At 39.7% G+C, this 21,084-nt stretch overlaps 1 protein-coding gene across 11 annotated transcripts in view; it reads left to right on the forward strand.

The window, feature by feature from the left end:
• LOC8053521 (glycoprotein antigen BM86) overlaps positions 1 to 21,084 on the forward strand; it is a 63,129-nt gene that overhangs the window by 34,364 nt on the left and 7,681 nt on the right. For all 11 annotated transcript variants that reach the window (XM_040215119.2, XM_040215122.3, XM_040215121.3 and 8 more), the window contains exons 10-14: positions 2,260 to 2,354; positions 4,427 to 4,479; positions 9,735 to 9,874; positions 11,700 to 11,867; positions 12,927 to 12,974. In XM_040215119.2, coding sequence (XP_040071053.1) covers positions 2,260 to 2,354; positions 4,427 to 4,479; positions 9,735 to 9,874; positions 11,700 to 11,867; positions 12,927 to 12,974 — 504 coding nt within the window. The remainder of the gene's footprint in view (positions 1 to 2,259; positions 2,355 to 4,426; positions 4,480 to 9,734; positions 9,875 to 11,699; positions 11,868 to 12,926; positions 12,975 to 21,084) is intronic.

Here is a 21,084-nt window from a genome sequence, read left to right on the forward strand (position 1 = left end):
GTATTGCAAATTTTGTTCTCGAGTTACTAACTATAATAAGAACGCCATCAAAATGTTTGTTCCAAAAAGCGTCGTGGTTAATCGCGATATCCTCATCGGTTTCCTTACGAGCTTAGGTCCGAGCTTACAAAAAAACTGCACTGTCATAGAAAATATAAAGTCCAACGAACACACTTCTGTTACAATAAGTTTTCGAAATCACGAGCGTTAGCTAAACTATTCATCAAGCGGGACAAGGAATCCTATCGCGAGTCAGTTGAACGCAGCTTAAACCGTGAACTCAAGTATATCTGGCGGTACAACAATGATCGCATGACCACGTCCTCTTCTGCGATAAGCCTATGTGACGCATTTGGTAAGGTGCTGAATGAACCTGCATGTGTGTCAAACGCATTCGTTGATTATTTCGAATTTGTTTACTCTCTAACCAAGCCGCGTCATGCACGCCGGATGATAATAACAAGTGTAATAATAACCTTACAATTACGTCTTTTAAGAACGCTGAAATTGAGATTGCTACAAAAAGACTAAACCCACGCTATCAATGGCTTTTGATGACATCCCAATCTTTATTGTTAAAGGTTGTTCCTCAATTTTAACGCAAATATTAACGCATAATTTCAACTTGTCTCTATGAAGTTTCACTTTTCTCGAACTTTGGAAAAATTATGTCATTGTGCCTGTTCACAAAGGTGGCAAGACCGTTGACGTAAAGAATTACAGACCGGTATCCTTGGTCTGTGCTTTTTTGAAAGTTTTTAAAATCGTTTTCTTGGAACATTTATCACAATTTTTTAATGCAAAATTAGCATTTCACAACATGGTCTCTTCTCTGGCAGGTCTGTAGAGACCAATCTAGTGTCATTTTTAGACTTCATTTCGCCAATTGACGACCAGTGTGAGCAGGTAGTTCCCATATACTTTGATCTGTCGAAGGTGTTTAATTTGGTGAATCATTCAATTCTTTTACATAAATTGGGGGTACATGGAGTAAATAACTAAATTTGTCATTTTTTCAAACTATCTGATTGAAACAAAAACTTCGTTCGAATATTAGAATATCATCTAGACCTTACGGTGTCTTCTTCTGGTATTCCCCAGAGGTCCATAAAAGGGACAATTCATTTAATGTATTTATAAATATTCTAGGTTCTTGTGTCCGTCATTCACATATTATGCAATATACTGACGACATCAAATTGTTTAGGCAGGCTTCATCTATATGTGACTGTAAAATGCTACTCGAAGATGTTAATGCTGTAGACCATTGGTGTTGCAGCAATCTGTTCACACTAAATCCTAAAAAAAACGGTAGTTATGCCCTTTTCTAAGAAATTGGAAATCATAAGTTTTGTTACTACCTTAAGGACCTACCTCTACGTATGGTCGAATGCACAAGAGATTTAGAAGTATATAGTGATTCATCATTGTGATTCAAAGAACATTGTTTTAACATTACAAATGCTGCCTATCAGCCGGTAGGCGTTATTTCGAAAATAACGCGTAAATTTCCTACGTCACCTTGTATATTAATTTGGTATCTTTCATTAGTACGTAGCAAGCTTGAATTTAGTTCGGTCGTTTGGAATGGTATTGGTTGTGCTAACCAGGTAAAAAAAAAACGTGCAGAGACGTTTCTTTCGTAATATTTATGATCGCTACATTGGCCGCAGTATTTATTACGACCAGAACAGGCTTTTAATACGATGTGGTTGTATATACACTAAGGTGGAAAAGACTTGGGCGAAATCTAATATTTTTGTATAAATGCGTTCATGGTCTCATTGATTGTTCAACCCTCACACCAGCTATTATTAAACATGTAGCGCGAGTGCTTTTGAAAGTAAATTCCACTTTCTCAGTTAAAAAAAATCAATCTGTCCAGTCTTATGAACCACATGCAACATTTTTATAACACGTTCAGTACAACCAGCATCGCCATTTTCATTTCAAGTGTTCAAGCGTTTAGGCGTTCAATGGCTGATATTTAACTGCTACCCATTTCGTGTTCCTCTATAATAGATATTATTTGTTGCAAATGACGTAGATTTCTTGTGTATGCTCCTTTTGACTGTGTGCATCATTACTTATGCTACTTGTCATTTATGAGCACGAAAGATAAATGAATGAATGAATGAATGAAAGAGAACATAAAAACGTATCCAACAAAATCTATGCATATTGATGCAGGAATTACTTAAGTTGCAAAGTGACACATTTATGTTGTTTCTACAAAAAGTTTCACTGTTTCTTTTGCAGAAAAATATTCATATATTCTGACTTTCCGTACCAATGATACGTCACCTTACACCGATGATTTCTGCGAAAGCAAAAAAGAAGACATTCAGAAAGCGGCAAGTTTATTCACCATTTTGCAATGTGTACTCACTGATAAACATTTATATAACTGAGAATATTGTCAACTCGTAATAACAGCATTTAATATTCAGCTTGACAAAAAATAAGTAGGTGCGGTAGGTGATGAGGTCAAGAAAAAAATGTAGAAGTCTACCTGAAATTCTTCATATTTGGCTGAATTTCATATTACATAGTATGCCAATCGAGGCTAAAAATGTACACGTTAGAATTCCGGAATATTTAGCTCAGAATAGATTAATAAGATGCCACTAATAAACTAAGTAAATTGCTGTCCACTTTCTTTGCTGTGTAGCGGGACTGTCGTTTTTCAGTGGGATAAAAAATGTATAGTGTTTTTAACTTTTTCCAATGGAGTTTCGGCTAATTTTATCGTAGAATATGCAAGATAAAAACAAGGTTATTTGAGACTAGTATTATTTATGGTAGAAATGTATTTACATAGCTTAAGCATGGCCGGAAAGTCCTTGGTACCGTTTTCTTTAAATAATCGTTATTGTGATAAATCTTTGCACTTCAAAAAGAACGCTTGTTGTTATCTTGTAAACCCTGAGATGGGGAACGATAAAAAAAACGGACGAACACAACAAAATCTTGAGATTTTGTTGTGTTCGTCCGTTTTTTTTTATCGTTCCCCATCTCAGGGTTTACAAGATGTCGATTGATTACCAGCTCGCCTGCACTCTCTCACTGCTTGTTGTTCTTTCTTGCTCCATCGGAGATGATATATGTTCCCATAATACAAACCTGATAGTTTCCCATTAGTTTGATGGGGAGCCGATTTCACGCTAAGGTGACGGTTAAAATGAATCATGGCACAGAAGCGTTGATAAACAGCCCGTCCGTGGCTTACGGTTGACGTTGCCCTCAAAGCATCTCCGGGGGTAAGTGCGTCGGTGTGTCCCAAATAACGCACATTTAATGAGTTGTATAATTTAATTTCCTGCCTGTCAGCAGTAACACAAGTTAGCGTAAACACGTTAGTGATTAGGCAGTTCATTGTATGTAGGCTACTTATCTCCCCCAATTCCCACGTACTTTCAAGAAATCGCAGCTCCCAGCGGCCTAGCGTGCCATTGGCTTTCTGTGGAGCACCTTCACTGCCCGACCGGTTCTTCTTTGAGCTAGCTCTAATGACCGGCATTTGTTATTATATATAATGCTAAGTTTCATTGACCGAAAAAGCCAACCTATCTGAATAAAACGAGTTGCTGAGTTATCTGTAGACGCCACGATAACTGCTAGTGAAGAGTAGCACAGCTCTCTATTCTGGAACATTAGCGTCACAGTCTTTGACAAGACGCATACCTCGAACTTTTCCACCGAGGAAGTAAAAAAATTTGCCTCTTCAATCAGCGAAACCTTGTAGCCACGTAATGCCAAATACACACTGAGAATAACCTTAGTTCTGCCGGTGAGTTTGGCCACCAGATAGCAGTTTGTTTTTAACTAGAAAATGACGTCGCTAGTCCAAAGTTATGTCGCTCTCATTGTGCAGAGTAGGCGGTCGATATACGCAGGGCTGAAGCCCAGAAAAATGTAATTTTCGCCTGTGTGTTTGATCTCATTAACGTAATCTCTTAAATATGTGAACTAATAGTTACGCATTTATTATATTCAAACTTCAACTAGTACACTTTAAAAAAAGTCAGTGCGTCTACTTCCCAGCACAACACTCAGAGAGCCAATCACCGCAACTTACGGAGACAGCTCAGCGAATCACGATGCCGAAACACACGTTTAGACAAAGAAAATCACTCTGAGTTGTGGAATCAAGCAATGCAAAACATCACACTTGCACTGCGCAATGTCACAACTCGGACTGAGTTTTTCGGTCTAAATATATAAAACATATGTTTCGGCATCGTGATTCCCTGAGCTGCCTCCGCAAATAGCGGTGATTGGCTCTCCCAGTATTATGTGGGAAGGTAGACACATGGGCATTTTTATGGTCTATAATAACTTATAGAAATAATGTATTATATCATTCATTCGATGCAAAACCTGCGAGAGCTGGAATACAACAATATTTTGTTTTTACTGTTCACAGTTAAAGACACTTTTTGGAGCACAACTGGTGGATGATACCCTCTTAAGTTGCAAGTAAGTTTCTTTTATGCATTCTGTGCCTACTTACATCTTTCAGCAGGCTATTTTGTTCTGAACCGCGGTGTTTCATTATGCCTTTCATACACTGTTCGTCCTAAGTTTTAAATTTTTATTTTTTCAACTCCTAGCAAGTCGTGTTTATGCTAGTAACATGAGTGACATGAGACATTAGGTTTGATTCCTGAGCACGCGTGTGTGGTTTCTCGCTAATTCATTTTTTACATTTAGCTGTTTGTTTTTTTAGCTTTCCTATATATACAAACTTTCTTGTTTGGATCATTCTGAGGATGTATTGCCGATAAGTAAAATGAATGGAAATTAAAGAGTGTTTTTAAAAGAGGGACTAATAAAATGATAAATAAATTTGGATATTTCTGAGAGTGCATTGTAGTACGAATAAGGAAAATAAATTAAATTAAAGTGTGTGATAACTAAAGTGAAAAAAGTGCCTAAATTTTTTTAGAAATATTTACTCAAAGATAAAATTATTTTAAATTTAGTTGAGTAAAAACACAATACATTACACAATTTATTGGACTACTAGGGTGATTTCAAATAAGATCGACCAAAGGGTGGCTAGTCGACATTTTTAAATAAACTGATATTTTTTATGCCATTGTCTAGTGTCTAGTATAAAAGAATCAAAACTTAGTTTTTACCTAAAAAAATTTGGGGAGACGAAAAATCGCAAGGCATGAAGAGGTGGGCAGTTGCATTAATGCGCACTGATGGGGGGCACGTTTGAAAGTGGATAACTGAAACAATAAATTTAGGAGAATGTTAATACTTTTCAGAATCAAACCATAAGTACAGTTTGATTATTTTATATAGTAATATCATTTATTTAAGTTACGTATATTGTTCTAAAAATTGCCAAACATGCCTGCTTGAACGACGAAAGGCTTAACTCATGATCATATATTTTTCAGATAGTATTTTACTTGTATATGGCTATTATTTAAAAATATATTATGTATTTGAGTGATGCTATAGTCGGGATATATTTAGGCAAGTGTGGAGAAAAAATCAAACTACAAAAAAGTCTGATACAAATAAAAAAAAACACCACCTTCGATATTTTTTTTTAAATTTGGGTACCTTCTCATACTCTATATCGGCATTAATTTCTATTAAAGCAGGTTGCATTATTTGGTTGAGAAATAACACACAACTCCCCAAAGTAGGGTCTTTTTTCAAAGCCTACACTTAGCAGTGCCCTATACGAGAAGTGACCCTGAGTTCTAGTTTCATGAAACTATCTCGCGTATTTTATATATTTTTATTCAGATGAGGCCATTGATAACTATCGCAATGGTTCACACAGTAAAAGTGAGGAGAAACTACCGTGTACAAAGAGCTATCATATTACGAACTAGTGATCAGAGTAAATAACCTGCAGCCATCGGCCACTGGGAACTTTGTTTACTTCATTTTTCTACGACACTATATGCTCTCCTCTCTTCCCCTTTATCTCCATCTCTCTCTCTCTCTCTCTTATATATCCCTGAGTTATATCTAGAATAAAAACATATTCAATCATTTCTTCACGAAGATCACGATCATGGCGCAATAGTTGAGGGAAGTAGCAGACGACACTCGTTGCTAGTTCTAGAAAAACAGCTGATACAATATTTTTTCGAATTTCCTCGCTCGCTGTCAAGGATGAGGGGGTTCACTTCAACCAGTAACTATGGTCGCCGATACCTCTTTACTGAGCAGTCGTGCCTGTCACCATAACACTCACTGGCGTCACGGGTGATAATATCAGGCACAAAGGGGCACACCGACAGACAGCAGAATCCCCAAATGCTTGAGCCCCGCCTTAATACAATAGAGCGTAAACACTGTCACCATGTTGATTTGGGAAAGATTAACATGGCTACAGTTCTTAAGCTCTAGGTAAGGAAAAGCATGGCGTGTGGTATGAGCCGGATCCTTACACGAGGCGCAAAGTGAGCCCTGAAAAGATGTTTGCTGCTCTAGAGTAGTTCACGAAAGACGAGCTATAATGTTCGCCACAAGGTCCCAACCAGAAGGACGTGATCTGTCTCATGCTTGAAGGGGAGAAAACGTTCGTGCCAAAGTGCTTCCTGACACGCTCAATCCGAGAGGCCTTTCGTGTATACAAAGAAAAGCATCCTTATTTCAGCGTTCGGCTAACGAAATTTTATTCCTTGCGCCCTAGATGGGTCAAATGTGTTCCACACCAGGAAGTGTGCGTTTGTGTGCGCTGCACCAATTATTACCTTTGTATTTCCACTGTAGAGAACGTTACCCGCTCAACATTCAACACTGGTGAAATAAACATAGCATTTCTGTGTGACCCACTAACAAGTCTGTGTTTAATGAGACTGTGATCGCTGCCCAAAAGGCCAGTCTGTTACACTCGAAGAACTTCATCTCCCAGAGGATGAAGAGATTGTGCTTTCAACATGGGAGTTCGGCGACCTAGTGAAAAAAAACATTGAATCCTGAGACTTTTCTAAAAGTCATTGAAGCAACGGTTGAAAGTTGGATATTTCACAACCATATCCGACAAACGCAAGATAAAGCGAGCTACGATGAAAAGCAGTACACGCAACGCGGGAGCATTGTATTTCATTTCGAATTTGCTGAAAGCTGGACATCCTGCTTCCTGACAAAGTTCAAGCCTATCACTGGGGCTCTAAACTGTTCATGCACAAAGTTGAGGCCGAAGTTCACGGAACGCGCCGATTCGACTATCACGACGATGACTTCGCGCTTCTGCCTCCGCCGTCCAATTGGCGAGCTCTGCCAACTTTCGGCTTCGATTTTGTATTGAACGAGTTTAGGGCTTGTGGGAAAAAAGTTACGATATTTACATGCGTAGTGACGACAAGAAAATGTACGAACATCTTTGCTATCATCAGTAAGGACGTGTGTAACAACGCCGCTCACACGTGCTTGTCTCTAGAAAAAGTGAAAGAGTGGGTTGAAGACAACGTTGCGGTATACTCGCACGTGACATACTTAAGAGACGGGGCCGCCAGTCATTTTAAAAATTGCTACCAGCTTCACCAGTTTGCACTGAAAGATTGCCCACAAGCCCAGTGCTTATTTTCTTCACCTGGAAATGGGAAAATGAATGCGACGGAGTTGGAGGACTCATGAAGCACCAGGCCACGCTGAACAACCTGACAGAACGTTCCATAAACGCCATTCAGACGGCCACGACAATGGTTAGCGTTTAATCCGAGAAACTGGGTGCATCTTGTGTATCTGGACGAAAACGAGGTTGTTCGGCATCGCCAACAAAAAAGTAAGAGTGGCTGACGGTGCACGCCTTTCCTGGCATTCAGTCTTTTCACAGTTGGTGGCTGAGCTAGTCGTTAACAGAAAAAAAACCTGTGACATATATGTAGCACGGACAGTCGGATCTGATTAGAAGAAACTTTATTAAATGAGTACATCAAAGAAAGCCTCAGCATAAAGTGCCAAATTTGATTCCGTAAGGACTGCTCACTTTGGATGCAGGGACATCTTATTTATCACAGTTTTCTTCGCGGGGTATTTAACCTACTGTTTTACTTTATGATAGCTTATAATCTTTATCTTATCACCATATGAGAACCACGAAACGTTATCGTCAAGCAGGATAAAATATCTCGGCTTGCCACGATCCGTTCGTACACCGAGAGTGTCCAAGCTCTTACAGTCCGGCGCGGTGGCACCCCTCACCCGAAATGGCTTGTCCCCGGAAATACATAGCTAACCTAAACAATTTTAGTATTCTATATTTATTTCTGTGTGGGGAAGTAAAGCTATTTCTTTGACTTTAAATATAATATATACCGGAATGTAAAACGTCGCACTGCATCATCTTTTCTCGAATCACTAGTCTCTAATATGATACCTCTTTGTACGCTGTATGCAAAAAGCTGTACACAGTTTCTTCTCACTTTTACTGTGTGACCGATTGGTCTAGCTGTTAGTGACCTCATCTGAATAAAAATGTAGTAAAGATGAGTGTTAGTTTCCTGAAACTGGAACCTAGAGTAACTTCTCGTATACAGAACTGCTAAGTGTAGGCTTTGAAAAAGGACCTTCTTTTGGGGAGTTATGTCTTCTTTTTCAACTAAATAATGCAACATGTTTCTAATAGAATGGAATGTTGAAATAAAGTACGAGAGGGTTCCCAAATCTAAAACAAAATCAAAGGTGGTGTTTTTTTTTATTCGCACGGGGATTTTTTGTTATCTGACTCTTTCCCCCATGTTGGCGGAAATATATAACGGCTATCGTATCACTCAGTGACATAATATATATTTTAAATTATGGCCATTTATAAGTAGAATATTATCTGAAAAGTATATGATGGTGATTAAATTATTTCATGAAATGCAGGGCTCCAAATTTCGCCATTTGTCGTTCAAGCAGGCTTGTTGGCAACTATTAGAAATATAAATGTAATTTAAATAAATATAATGACTATATATTACAAGCAAGCTGTAACCATAGTTTGTTTCTAAAAGTATTAAAATCTTCCTGATCTTATCGTTTTAGTTATTCACTTTGAAACGTGCCTCCTCCATCAGTGCGCGTTAATGCAACTGTCCACCTCTTCATGCCTTGCGACTTTCCCCGATTTATTTTTTCTGGTCAAGACTATGTGTGGATTCGTTTATACCAGACACTAGACAATGGCATATAAAAACATCAGTGGATTTAAGCATGTCGACCAGCCACCCTTTCGTTGATCTGATCACCCAATAAGTTTTTTTATGTAAATGTTTTATTTTGGAACACATTAAAACTTAGCTGCGAGTTATATATGAATAGTGGTAGGGTAAAATATTTATTAATTTCTTTTAATTTGCGTTATTCATCTCAAAAGGCATGAATGACCAATGCTGTCAGATGGACATATGTTTTTTAATAATTCATGCACTTACTGTTGTTTTTTTTGTTATAAAGGTTGTGTTTCAAGCTATATCTGTCATCAAAAGTGACTGATATATTTTAATATAATAAATAGCAGAAAGCAGTATATATACTGATAAGATATAATTTAAGATACCCATTATCATCTCGAACATTGCGATTATTCCTACCTTATTCGCATTTTTATGGGTTTCATACTATACCGTGGATTTACAGTAATGACTATGATGTGGGAATTAAAAATATAAACACAAATTATGGAAGGATATCTTTTGACCTTGTAATTTTTAATATCAGAGTCACGTAACAAACTATTTTATTCACGTGAATTTATATGCTGCTTTCAGAGAGGACTTCGTTATTCGTCTAGCATTCTCACAAAAGCAAGATCCGGCGGTCCTCAAGCGTATAGAAACGTGCCAGTACCTCCGTGGCGACGTTTGTATTTTCCCTCCAAGGCTCTACATAAAGGAAGGATCCGCCAAACGTGCGTATTATATTATGTTGATATGATTACGCGTTCTTAATGCACGTGATAAGATCAATCAGACTTTGTAGTTTTGCTGTTGTATTTGGGAATTTGCATTTGGGAGAAATAAGTGACACATTGTTATGGTTTACTGTTTCTCTAACCTAGGTCTTTAGATCAGTTCATGTAAATATTGCTTTTAATTCTTCAGAGACGTTGACTCGTCAAGAAGTGACCCCGCAACACTGATGAAACATATGAAGAGGTCGTATATATGAAGCTGTTTTAAACTCCCAGCTATTCGGGATCCTTCAATTAAAGCACGCGTTCAAAATTGCAAAATTATAATTATCAATTTGGATGCTTCGAATTATAGAACAGCATACATTCAAAAGTTACACAAGAATGCACAAAGCAGAAGCATCTAATTTATTTTAAAACATGTTGAATATTGGAAATAATATTTCGCTGATGTGCAATTTAACTGTTTATTATCGTGTTACAGATATTTTTAACTGGATATCATTTCTAGCATACTACTGTCGACAACCCACAACAATGTCAATGCGTAGAAATACTTTCACGGGTAAATTGTTTTGGGTATAGTGACGTAATGTTTGTAAAAACAAAATGGGACAAATGAAGATTTTACAGTTAATATGGCAGAGAGCCATAGTAATAGCGAAATAATACATAGTATGCTCCATAGGACAATATTTTACGTTAATTTATACACCTCATCCACAAGTCCATTTAAAGACCGTAATAAATTAAGTTTAAAGGCGCTTAAAGAAAACTACAATTTTCACTAAGGGAGCCGTAATTTAGGATGTCTAATCAAAATAATTAAATAGAAGTCTTTTTTTTGTTTTTACTAATTTTTTTATTTGCGAGATTTCTTTGGGCAATTAAATATCCTTCGATAACCCAGATATTCCGCCATTTCTGGGTTCGATATTTTAAATGATTTATTGAATTTCGGCAGGTTGTACAGATAATAAATATGTGTACTGTTTACAGATACACTTGTCTTTGCCTAAACAATACCCGACACGATAAAAATTACATGTACGATATTGTTTATATGTCAGTTATTAGCACTAATTGTAATTATTTAAAAAGCAGATAACGATAAGCGGTTACTATTTGTTCAAACAAAACCAGAAAGACACGCAGATATCCAAAATATATTACCATTTCGTTTCGCTGGATGCGGACATTTAGAGACATGTTTATAAGCGTTAAATTTCGGTTCTTGTAAATTACGAGGATGGCAAGATTTATAAAGGTATAAAGTTTACGGAAACAATTTAATGTAGACTCAAACGGTGAAATTTTTGTCCGGTTAATATTTTAAGAAAATGTGTTAACAAATTTGACACCATTCGTCAGTTATCTCAAAACAATCCGTGTATCCACATCTTGCAATAATTATCGCAGCTTTTGAACACAATACCGATAAAACCTCCTTCAACTGAAGATATTAGTTACCTCTACGACATCTAGTGAAGCTGGCCAATATTAAACGTATTGGAGTTTAATATTCCTATAATAAGTTCGAATAAAAACATTTCACCAACTCGTTGAGCGTTGCTGTTGTTATTAAGAAAAACTTAAATTGCTCGTCATCGTTTTGATATTTCGCAATGGGGAACAGAAGATAGCGATGACCTATAAAATTGAATTATGCTGCGAGCCTCTAATTCGAAAGAAGTACTCTGTGTCGTCAGGGGTTTTTACTGTCTCAACTGTTGTTAACCTTAATAGTCAGCATTGTATACTATGCAGAATTCTTTGTTATAATATAATGCGTTTACGTTGTCATGTTTTTTGTTGTTTTCAGTGGAAGAGGAAGATTTGTGCACAGAATTTTTCCAAAAACAGTTGAATCAATCAAACGGAATGTATGTGTGCCAGAAAGTTGGAGATAACTATTCGTTCAAGTGCAGAGACGGTTTATTCAGTTATAACGAGGTTACATCGGGTCGATTAACGCGCTGGTCCTGTGCAGGTAAGTAAAATCGACTGAAAAATTTTTGACACGAGAAACATTCACACTGTGTCTTGGAGATGGTTATGTGTTGTGCAATGATATTATCCTAAAACATTTTTTTTTAATTCTTTACTCAAGATATTAGTCTTACGGATTTTGAAAAGGCAATCTGACCCCGGGACCTCTTTTTTTAATTTCTTCAGGCACCTCAGCATCGAGCAAGAGAGCGTAACTGTGCGAAAAAAATCCGCACATTCTATTGCGCAAATATGTATGATGTTTAAGATTAGGGGAACCGCGTGTCCCCCATCCTTATCTAGGCTTAGCTCAGGCAGGCCATGAGGCGTCGTCATGTCGATGCGAGTTCTCGATGCGAAGCCAGGCCGCATTCTATTGTGGACGGCTCTGACTCACTTTCCTCGGGTGACTTTCCACCGCACACTTTCGTGACCTTGATACTTGAACGCTTCTCCCCTTTTGGGGACGAACCTACTTCCGAAAACCCGGGCGCGTCCATTCCCGCTGGCTATATAAGCCGACCCCAAAAAACGTCCGAGCATTCTCGCTGGGGGGCTCGGCTCTACGGAGCCCTGATTTCTTGTCTAGACCCTCTGCCTTCCATCATTCTACCTATTGTGGCAGCTCGGACTCCGAGTGATGATTTTGCCAATAAAGGCAGTGCCGTTATCTTGGAGTTTGTTGTTGGCCTTTAGAAGCGTCTTGCCATTGAAGTCAACAAACACGTAGTTTTTGGACGCAGAGACAAACTGTGCTCCTTGTGCTAGCCTTCCCCCTTTCCTTTAAAGGGGAAACCCATAAGCTGCTGGGGTAGGATGAAACAAAAAAAACTGGCTATCGTTTTTTTTTCTTTTCATAGTAGGTGGTGGTCTGGATATGAGGCTTGCTGGTATCCTTGCGACATCATCGTGCACCTTGCAGGATTACGTTCCGATGACGCACAATATTTTTTTTTAATATGAGTACAGATTTATGCGCCGTGTTTTATAATTATTAAACATATGGGAAGACGGACTGTAATATTTAGGGTGCATTCAGTTACCTGATTTTCTTTTCTAGATAAGCGTGAAGATATACCGCCAGCATCATCAGAATCACCAAAATTGGGTGAGTTATCTCCGGATGATTATAAAAAATAATACTGTCATTTCTAGTATCATCACTTCAAACTAACAAAGATATTTAAACACGCTCAGTTGCTGGATGCAGCACCAGTTTATTTAAAACCTGTCTAAGTAATAAATTTTATCAGTTCTTAGAGTCCTTTCACGCGGACAGATTAGGTTTATTTTGTACCAAGAATATTTTTACAACAGAAGAAGGAGGTTGTACTACACGGTGAAAAAAAAAAATATATATATATATTTTTTTACCCTTCGGTTAAATGTTTTTTTACCCGAAATTGTGCTTCCGGAGGAGGCTCGCTAACGCTGTTTAGTCCAAAAGGATTATGTTTTACAGTAGTTACTGAGGGTTCTGCAGTCGAGCTAAAGCGGAGGACAACAGGAAGGGTTTTTTTATGCGTCGGCTGAGGGTCTTGCATATATAAAAGGCTTCCATGGTTGATCAGTCTTAACAGTATGAGAGAGTAGTATTCCCTAGCCCGCCTTCAACTTCACCTTTTTCTTATTGATTGCTGCAACCATTAAACTTTAAAATATAAAGGGGCAGACTTTAGCTACAGAAACTTTGCATTTTTAAGCGCTTTCAATCTCTCTGTAGGCAGGCAATATTTTAGCATATTTTAAGATTTTTGATGTTCATAAGACATTCCAATATTTCAGCCACTTATGACATGAAACCAGGGCTGGGTAGTTTCGCGGTACAAGTACAAATATATCGCGATAGTATCTTAGACGAACTTTCGTGTTCCTGTATATCTGTATCAAGGTGCATTTAAAAAAAATGTATTCGAATCTCAATTGTGAAATACATTTATAATATATCCATTGTATCGCGATACTTTGCCAGACTTAGTTATCTTGTTACATTTGTTGCCGTTTTTACGATAAATTTAAAAGATAAAAACATCTGTTCGACGAAAGGCGATTCATAATTTATAACAATACAATTTATACAATAATAACCTATGACATAATGCACCACAGTCACCAACATAAAAAAAAAAAACTACAGTGGTTTAGAGAAGGATACCTGCAACCATAAGAGAATGAGCTCCTCGCGCAAAGCCCTCCACTTTTTCCTGTTTAGCAGAGCGAACGCTGTAAAGGATTTGAGTGGTGACTCAGAAAATTTAAGACGACAGCTTGGGATGCGCCCTCACGGCAAAACAGAGATCATTTCGTGCAGACGTTTTTTCTCAAGCATGCCGTTCGGTAACTACGTGGTTCACCTGGGGTGGTACGTTTTTTTTTTATAGCGCCATTAATTATAAATAAGAAGCCTTAGGTAAAAGGCAGTGCATAAAATGGCACTGAAGGAGAAGCACAAGCATAAATTTCCATTTGCATTCACCACGAATTACATACTCACTAGGTAGCACCGCTCGTGATCAAATGTATTTCTATGAGTACCTATATCTGGAGTCCGAAATACTTTTTCGATGTTTTCGCAGTAGTATCTCAGGGATATCCCACTGCATAAACAACAAATGTATCTCAGTATCCGTATTTGGGCCTTAGAATACATGTATCTCAGTATTTGTATTCCCGAATACTTTTTGCAGCTGCCCAGCCCTGCAAGAGGTACATCTAGGACATCAAGTGTCCTAACGAATACTCGTGTTTTAATTTTATTTATTTTATAGTTTTTAATATAATAAATAATAATAACCTAACGTGTTTAAAACGAGGCTCTACATCTGGAATAGTTTAGTTTCGGTTTTACTCGTACTGGCCAGCCTCAATGGGGTCAATGGCTGTGATAAATGACATTTTGCCCTACCGCAAATATAAAACGCAAACGGACAGACAAGGACATAATGTAGAGGACAGCGCTATACCCCCAACTAATGTTTTTATTGAAAAGATACAATACTATAAAAGTGGAGGTAATACAAAAAAAAAAGACGAGAAAAAAGTCGAAGAAACATGAGATATAAATGCGAATACAGTGATAAATGGCCATAAAAATCGCATTATAAAAGGCATCAAATATTATAAAAAATTATCATTATTTTGAAGGATAAAGATTCAAAAGATCATGCACCAAGACTAAATAAACTTGGTGCATGCACCAAGACTAAATCATTCCCAAGACTGAATGTAGGGTGGTGGAGCTATCGTAGCCATTTGTTGGACAACGAGAGAGTAGGCGTAGTAACACAGGCGCCTCTACAAGATTTAGTGAACTGAGCCTGGTACAATTCCCTGGACCTCTGTTCTCGGAACTACTCCAAGACGTCTGTATTTTTTTAAGTTTTACGTGCATTGGCAGTCACGACCTGTATTGCTAGACGTTCCGCCGGTGAGCAGTTTAGTTATGTTGCATTTGCTCACAGTCTTGTGCTTACATAACGGCCAGATTGTCCCACGTAAACTTTCCCGCAGGTGACTCGTATATTGCATATCATACCACTATTATGTTGCAACGGAATAGTATATATTTATGCGTGTGCTTCACATTGCACTCATCCTAACAATTTTGCGCAGAATTGATCTTAGGGCATAGCCTCTATAGCTGCCCGGTGCTGAAAATACCAGTGGAATAGCATTTCTGGATGTAACCTTTTTGATATTATGGGATAAGCAGTGCATGCAGGGCATTACCGCAGGACGACGATACCTGTTCTTGCCCTTTTTGTTTTTGTATTTTTGAACTAACCATCATTCTGACAATATCAGACGAGATGGTATTTCAATAACCATCTTTCGTATGCTCAAGGTACCATTTATCTGCGGGAACGTTTATGAGGGACAATTTGGCCGGTTTATGGGGGACACTATGGTTATCGCAATACAAGACTGCGAGAACAAGTAACACCACCAAACTACTCAACGGCGGGACATCTAGAAACCGATGTCCGTGACTGTCAATGCACGCCGGTCTTCAAAAAGACAGAAGTTCTGGAACACTTTCGAGGACAAAGCTCCAGGGAACGTTACGAGGCGCAAATTATCAAAGCATCTGGGGACGCCGGTGTGCGTGCAGTTCTGTTTCGTTGTCGTACGAAGAACTACTATACTTCCACCACCAAACATAAGGTTTTAGGAGGTATCTAGTTTTGGGTACATAATCGTCTGAATTTTCATCATTCAAAGTAATGTTAAAATCATGTTGGAACATCCCCAACGTTATCGGACATCAGCGCTCGGTGTTGATGACCTAGGAATCAGTGAATATTTGAGACTCATCTAAGAAGTCTGGGTAGTGTTTTATTTAGACTGTCATCCAAAATATTCACAGGAAAAATTTTAGATAAAAGTTATAAAATATCAATAAACAGTAATTAAACTTTTGGATAAGTCTTATTTTTATTGCACAGCCCAACTTTTTTTTTTTGCAGTGAGTCCTATGGTTCGGATTTACAAAACTGTCAATTTCTGTTTTTATTGACAAACAATTGGAACGTTCCCAAGGACGGTCATTGATTGGATATCACAGAAGCTAAATCAGTTATAATATTAATATTTCCTTCAAAACATTTCATTTCACAGATTGTGCCAAAGTGTTGGCACGGATTTTTTTTCTTTATTATTTAATGCCTTCAATAAGGATATTTTTATAATAATCATTCGAAGGTTAGGCGGGTGGACGGGAGAAGCTCAGCCATTCCGGCTTATGCCGACATGGCTGAACTTCTCCCCTCCACCCGCCTAGCATGTCGTGCCCTGACCCCGTGCTTTGCCAAAAGCTCGCTCCTCACGCGATTAGTGCTACGTCACGCAACTCATCTGCGTGTCCAAACCCCCCCATCTCCAACCCCCTCCCCTCCTTCCTATCTCACGTTCTAGAAAATCAGCAGGTACTCTTCATCATTGCAGAAGTTTGCAACAAATCTCCTTTGCGGGGCCAAAAACCTCACAAAATTAACCCCCAGTAGATATAGCTATTACCTTTGTCCTCATCTTGAAATTAAGAAAACGTGAGTATAGCAAAATAGTTGCCTGCTTTTCCACCGGTCCCACTTTTCGACGGGGCATCATCCATCCAACCGCTTAACTTTAAAAACTCTGCCAGCTCACTTCACGACTGATCGAGTGAAGAGAGGGAACGCACATCAAGGTGGCACGTACATTTTTAAATAAACACGAATTAAATATTTAGGGAAACAGTCACAATAGCAAAAATATATGCCTACTTTCTGACCGATCTCCCCTCAACCGAGCATCATCACTAGCACCGCTTAACTTAATATGTCTTCCAGTTTGCACCCGAACTAGAACGGCCAGAATTATCGCTTAAAATACCAGTGACGAGATTTGCACCCTTAATCCTTGCGTCTCTTGGCGGCGATCCTTTGGGGGAGCAGATCGCTGGATTGGTTTCCAGCCTAAAAGGTTTCCTTGAGAGCCCTTTTTTCAAATAGCTTGAGCATTTCGCTGCAATCGAGCTAGTGCAGACACATCTTATCGTTACACAGCTCGACTCGGCTCCATACAAAGGGCGAATTCCACGTTGGTGCGCCGATTGTGGTATTTTCGCTCTCCGCTAGTCCGGCGAAAGGCTCCAAGTCATTATGAAGTACTAATTATATTTAAGCCTGTTGTTCTGCGGCTTATGCCGCCATGCCCAAAACTGTACCGTCCACGCGCCTCGTGCCCCATACCCTGACCTATAGCCTCCTCTATACTCACAAAGCCTGGCGGTTTGACGACGTAGCCTATAGTTCCCGGTCGTAGATTTGCAGCGCGACGATCTGTTAGCGAAGTGCATGAAAGGGATATTTCTCGGTGAAGCTGGACGTCAGCGCAGAGCTTTTGCAACGGCGAGGACCCGAAACGCACTTGTTCGCTCGGGAGAAGTGGGATTTGGCGTCTCGCCGCAGCGGAGCGCCACACACGTAGCTTTCCTCTCCTCCGTTACCTGCCGGTCCACCCTTTCCATTTCGGCGGCCACTTCTCATGGCGATCTACCAGGCTTTGTCAGTATATAGGAGACTATGCCTGACCCCATGCATGGGCCCCGCGCTCTCTGCTCGCGCGCCCACCACGTCGTCAGGCAAGTCATCTACGTGTCTAAATCCCCGCAACCTATACATTCAAAGGCGTAGACTGCGGGCGGGGGGGGGGGGGAAGCATCGAAGCTTGTGCCCCCCATGGTGAGATCCGGGTTTTGGGCAGAGCCCCCCCGAGTTGGGCCATGATCCTTATCGAGACGCTGTTTACGTGCCATGTAACGAGTTTCTAGTAGGGGCATGTAATCAAAATAATGCCCATGTTGCCTTTATTGAAAAAGTACATGGAAAATAGAATCCCAACGTGCTTCCGGGGGGGAGGGGGTGATTTTCCGCTTGCGCGGAAAAGCACCCCCCCCCCCCTCGGAGAACTTCTCAGCCTGCCCTCCTTGGAAAAATGGAAAGTCTAGACCACTGTACACATTTCCTTTGATTAATCCTGTTTCTTAAATTTTTCCTTGGTTTTATGTCCTTCTCTATTAGTATAATTTTTCCTCTCTTCCTTATATTTTATTTATTAAAACGCCAGTTGTGGGTATAGCGTTCTCTTGTCTTCTTCTCGTAAAAAAAAATTAAGCTGTGTTTATGTTTATACAGCCTAGAACTTGGTCTATCTTGACGGGCGACGAGTCTCTCAGCAGCAGATGATCAATTTAGCCAGTGCAGTACAACCGCTAGCCTGGGGTCTTTAACGTGCATCACGCAGTAGTGATACACGACCGCACGCCGGTACGATGCTCATATGTCCTTTGCGCTTTATATTTTTATTATGTTGAACCAACTAGCCCACCTTCTTATTTCAGTCATTTTGTCATTTTGTAAGCTTCGTCAAAACGGCTCTTTAGCAGAACTGTGTTTACTGAAAAGGGCAACCCGAAAGGACCTCTAGGGCGTCGTTTGATATACGTATTATGAATTTTATTCTTTGTGTACGGGTTTAGGCTATATTAATATGCTTCTTCGACTGCTTATTGTTTTTCTTATTATTATTAACACTTCACTCGTTGTACAATTGTATATTTGTGGATATTATTGTCAATCTAGTCGTTTTTGTTTTGTATTTTTGCGTTTTCTTTATGCGCAATTTAGAATTTGTGTACGTTTCGGTGTGACAACACCAAAACCGTACGGCTGTTCCTGGACACCTAAAAATTAAACCTTGATTCTTGAATAATATTAATATCTCCTTTTCTATCTTAAAACTACTATATTCCTCTTAGTATTGCGCCAACAGAAAACACAACTACCTAAACAAAATTGTTAAACAAAGGAAAAAAAAGGAACAGTTAAGCACAACACAACAAAATGCGGTCTTCAAATATCACTCTATATACAAAAATATCAATGTTTACACTTCAAAGCGGCAGACGAGACATACGGCTTTTGTGGGACCCACGTGTGCAACAGAGACTCTAGCAGCCCATATAAAACCCACGACGATCCCCGTAGGAGCAGCGTGGGCATGCCCGATAAGGGCTTCCCACGCCGTGCCGCGGTGAGTCCCAACTCGGATATGCGAGGACAAAGTTGGGCACAACGTGGAAATGCCCTACTTTGGCTGCCCATACAATACCCTCGTGGGTGCCACCTCAGCTACGCGAGGGCATGCCCAATTTGGGCTGCCCGTGCAATACCGCCCCGTTTTCCACTTCGGATATGCGGGGTCAGAGTTAGCGCAGATGAGGGCTTCAGGGGAGCAAAGTATGAGCGCGCCCAACTTGAGCTGCCCGTGCAACACCTCAGCTATGCAGGTGGAGAGATAGCAAAAATACGGGCAAAGCGTGGGTACGCCGGAGCTGGGCTCCACATGTTAAACCCCCGAAAGTCAGACCTCGGCCGTGAGGGGCCAAGTTGCGATGATCTGGGCTCAACGGCGGTGAAGCGTGGGCTTGCCCTACAAAGGCTGCTCATATAAAACCCCCATGGGACCCACCTCGACTCTACGGGGGCCAAATGCTATATAAGGGATCCACGGCGGTAAAGCTTGGGCATACTCAACTGGGCTGCCGATATAAACACCCGTTAGACCCACCTTGCCTCTACGGAGGCCAACTGCAATAATGAGTGCTTTACTTCGACTAAGCGTGGGTTTTTACCTGGCCTATGCGGGGGCGACTTTTACCAATATAAGGGCTCCTTTGCAGCAAAGTGCGGGCATGCCCACCTTAGAGTGAAAATATAAAACCCTGTGGGACCTACTTATTAATGTTTCGTTATAGTATTCAGAAGAAAATAGCGCGCTCCTAGCGCTGCTACATTTACTTGAATAAAATTAAGAAATAACACACATGTATAAGAGGAACGGGGTTCACCGGCATGACTCTAGAATGATACCAAAATTAGAATGCAGCCAACGCACGAAGAGAAATTAGACATGAAACATACCGCACCAAAGCGTTCATGTCGGAAGCAGTATGAATATAACTTGACATAGCACGGATATATGTTCAAGTGCTAGTTAACCCTGACCGTATAGAAGAACAAAGTTTATAACAGTGATAACTGTTCGTAACCTGTTCAACACTGAACAGTCGATCTAAGGATTGTGCTTAATTAACTAAAATTACCAAACATATAAAAAACGAAAGCCCACGTAGGCGCACGTAGTTCTCTAACCCAGCTCCTGACAAAAAAGCTGGTACAGTTATTAAAACGTTCAGTTCTTTCATAAGAAAAAAAAATCTGCTTTTACCTTTTGTTGCTTAAGAAAGTTTACAAGTTCGGAGACATATTGATTGTTTACGCAGTGCAGATCTTTGTTAAATGGGTTGTCCGTTAATGTCTTTGTGCTAAATGTTTTTGCTGGTCCCGTAAAGAACGATCCTTATTATAGTGATCTGTGATTTTTATTCTATTTAAGCTCACATGCTTGTTTTTTTAATTTCCTATAGTTATCAATACGAGTCTTCACGCCAAACTTACGCGAATGTCTTCGTGCGACATCACATCATGTATGCGATCGCCCTGGTGTTAGGCTGTACCCCGTGTACATACGATTTTCGGTGTGCACAAGTGTGCTGGAATCGCGTCGGTTACTTGGATCTTAAGACCCGATAGGACACACAAAGCAGCCTTAATCCAGTGTTAATGTATTGGCTAGAATATATCCATTAATGAGGCACTTGCAAATACTGCGCCGAT

Source organism: Ixodes scapularis, unplaced genomic scaffold (genome assembly GCF_016920785.2).
Source record: "Ixodes scapularis isolate PalLabHiFi unplaced genomic scaffold, ASM1692078v2 PGA_scaffold0__279_contigs__length_252992795, whole genome shotgun sequence".
NCBI classification, from domain to species: domain Eukaryota; kingdom Metazoa; phylum Arthropoda; class Arachnida; order Ixodida; family Ixodidae; genus Ixodes; species Ixodes scapularis.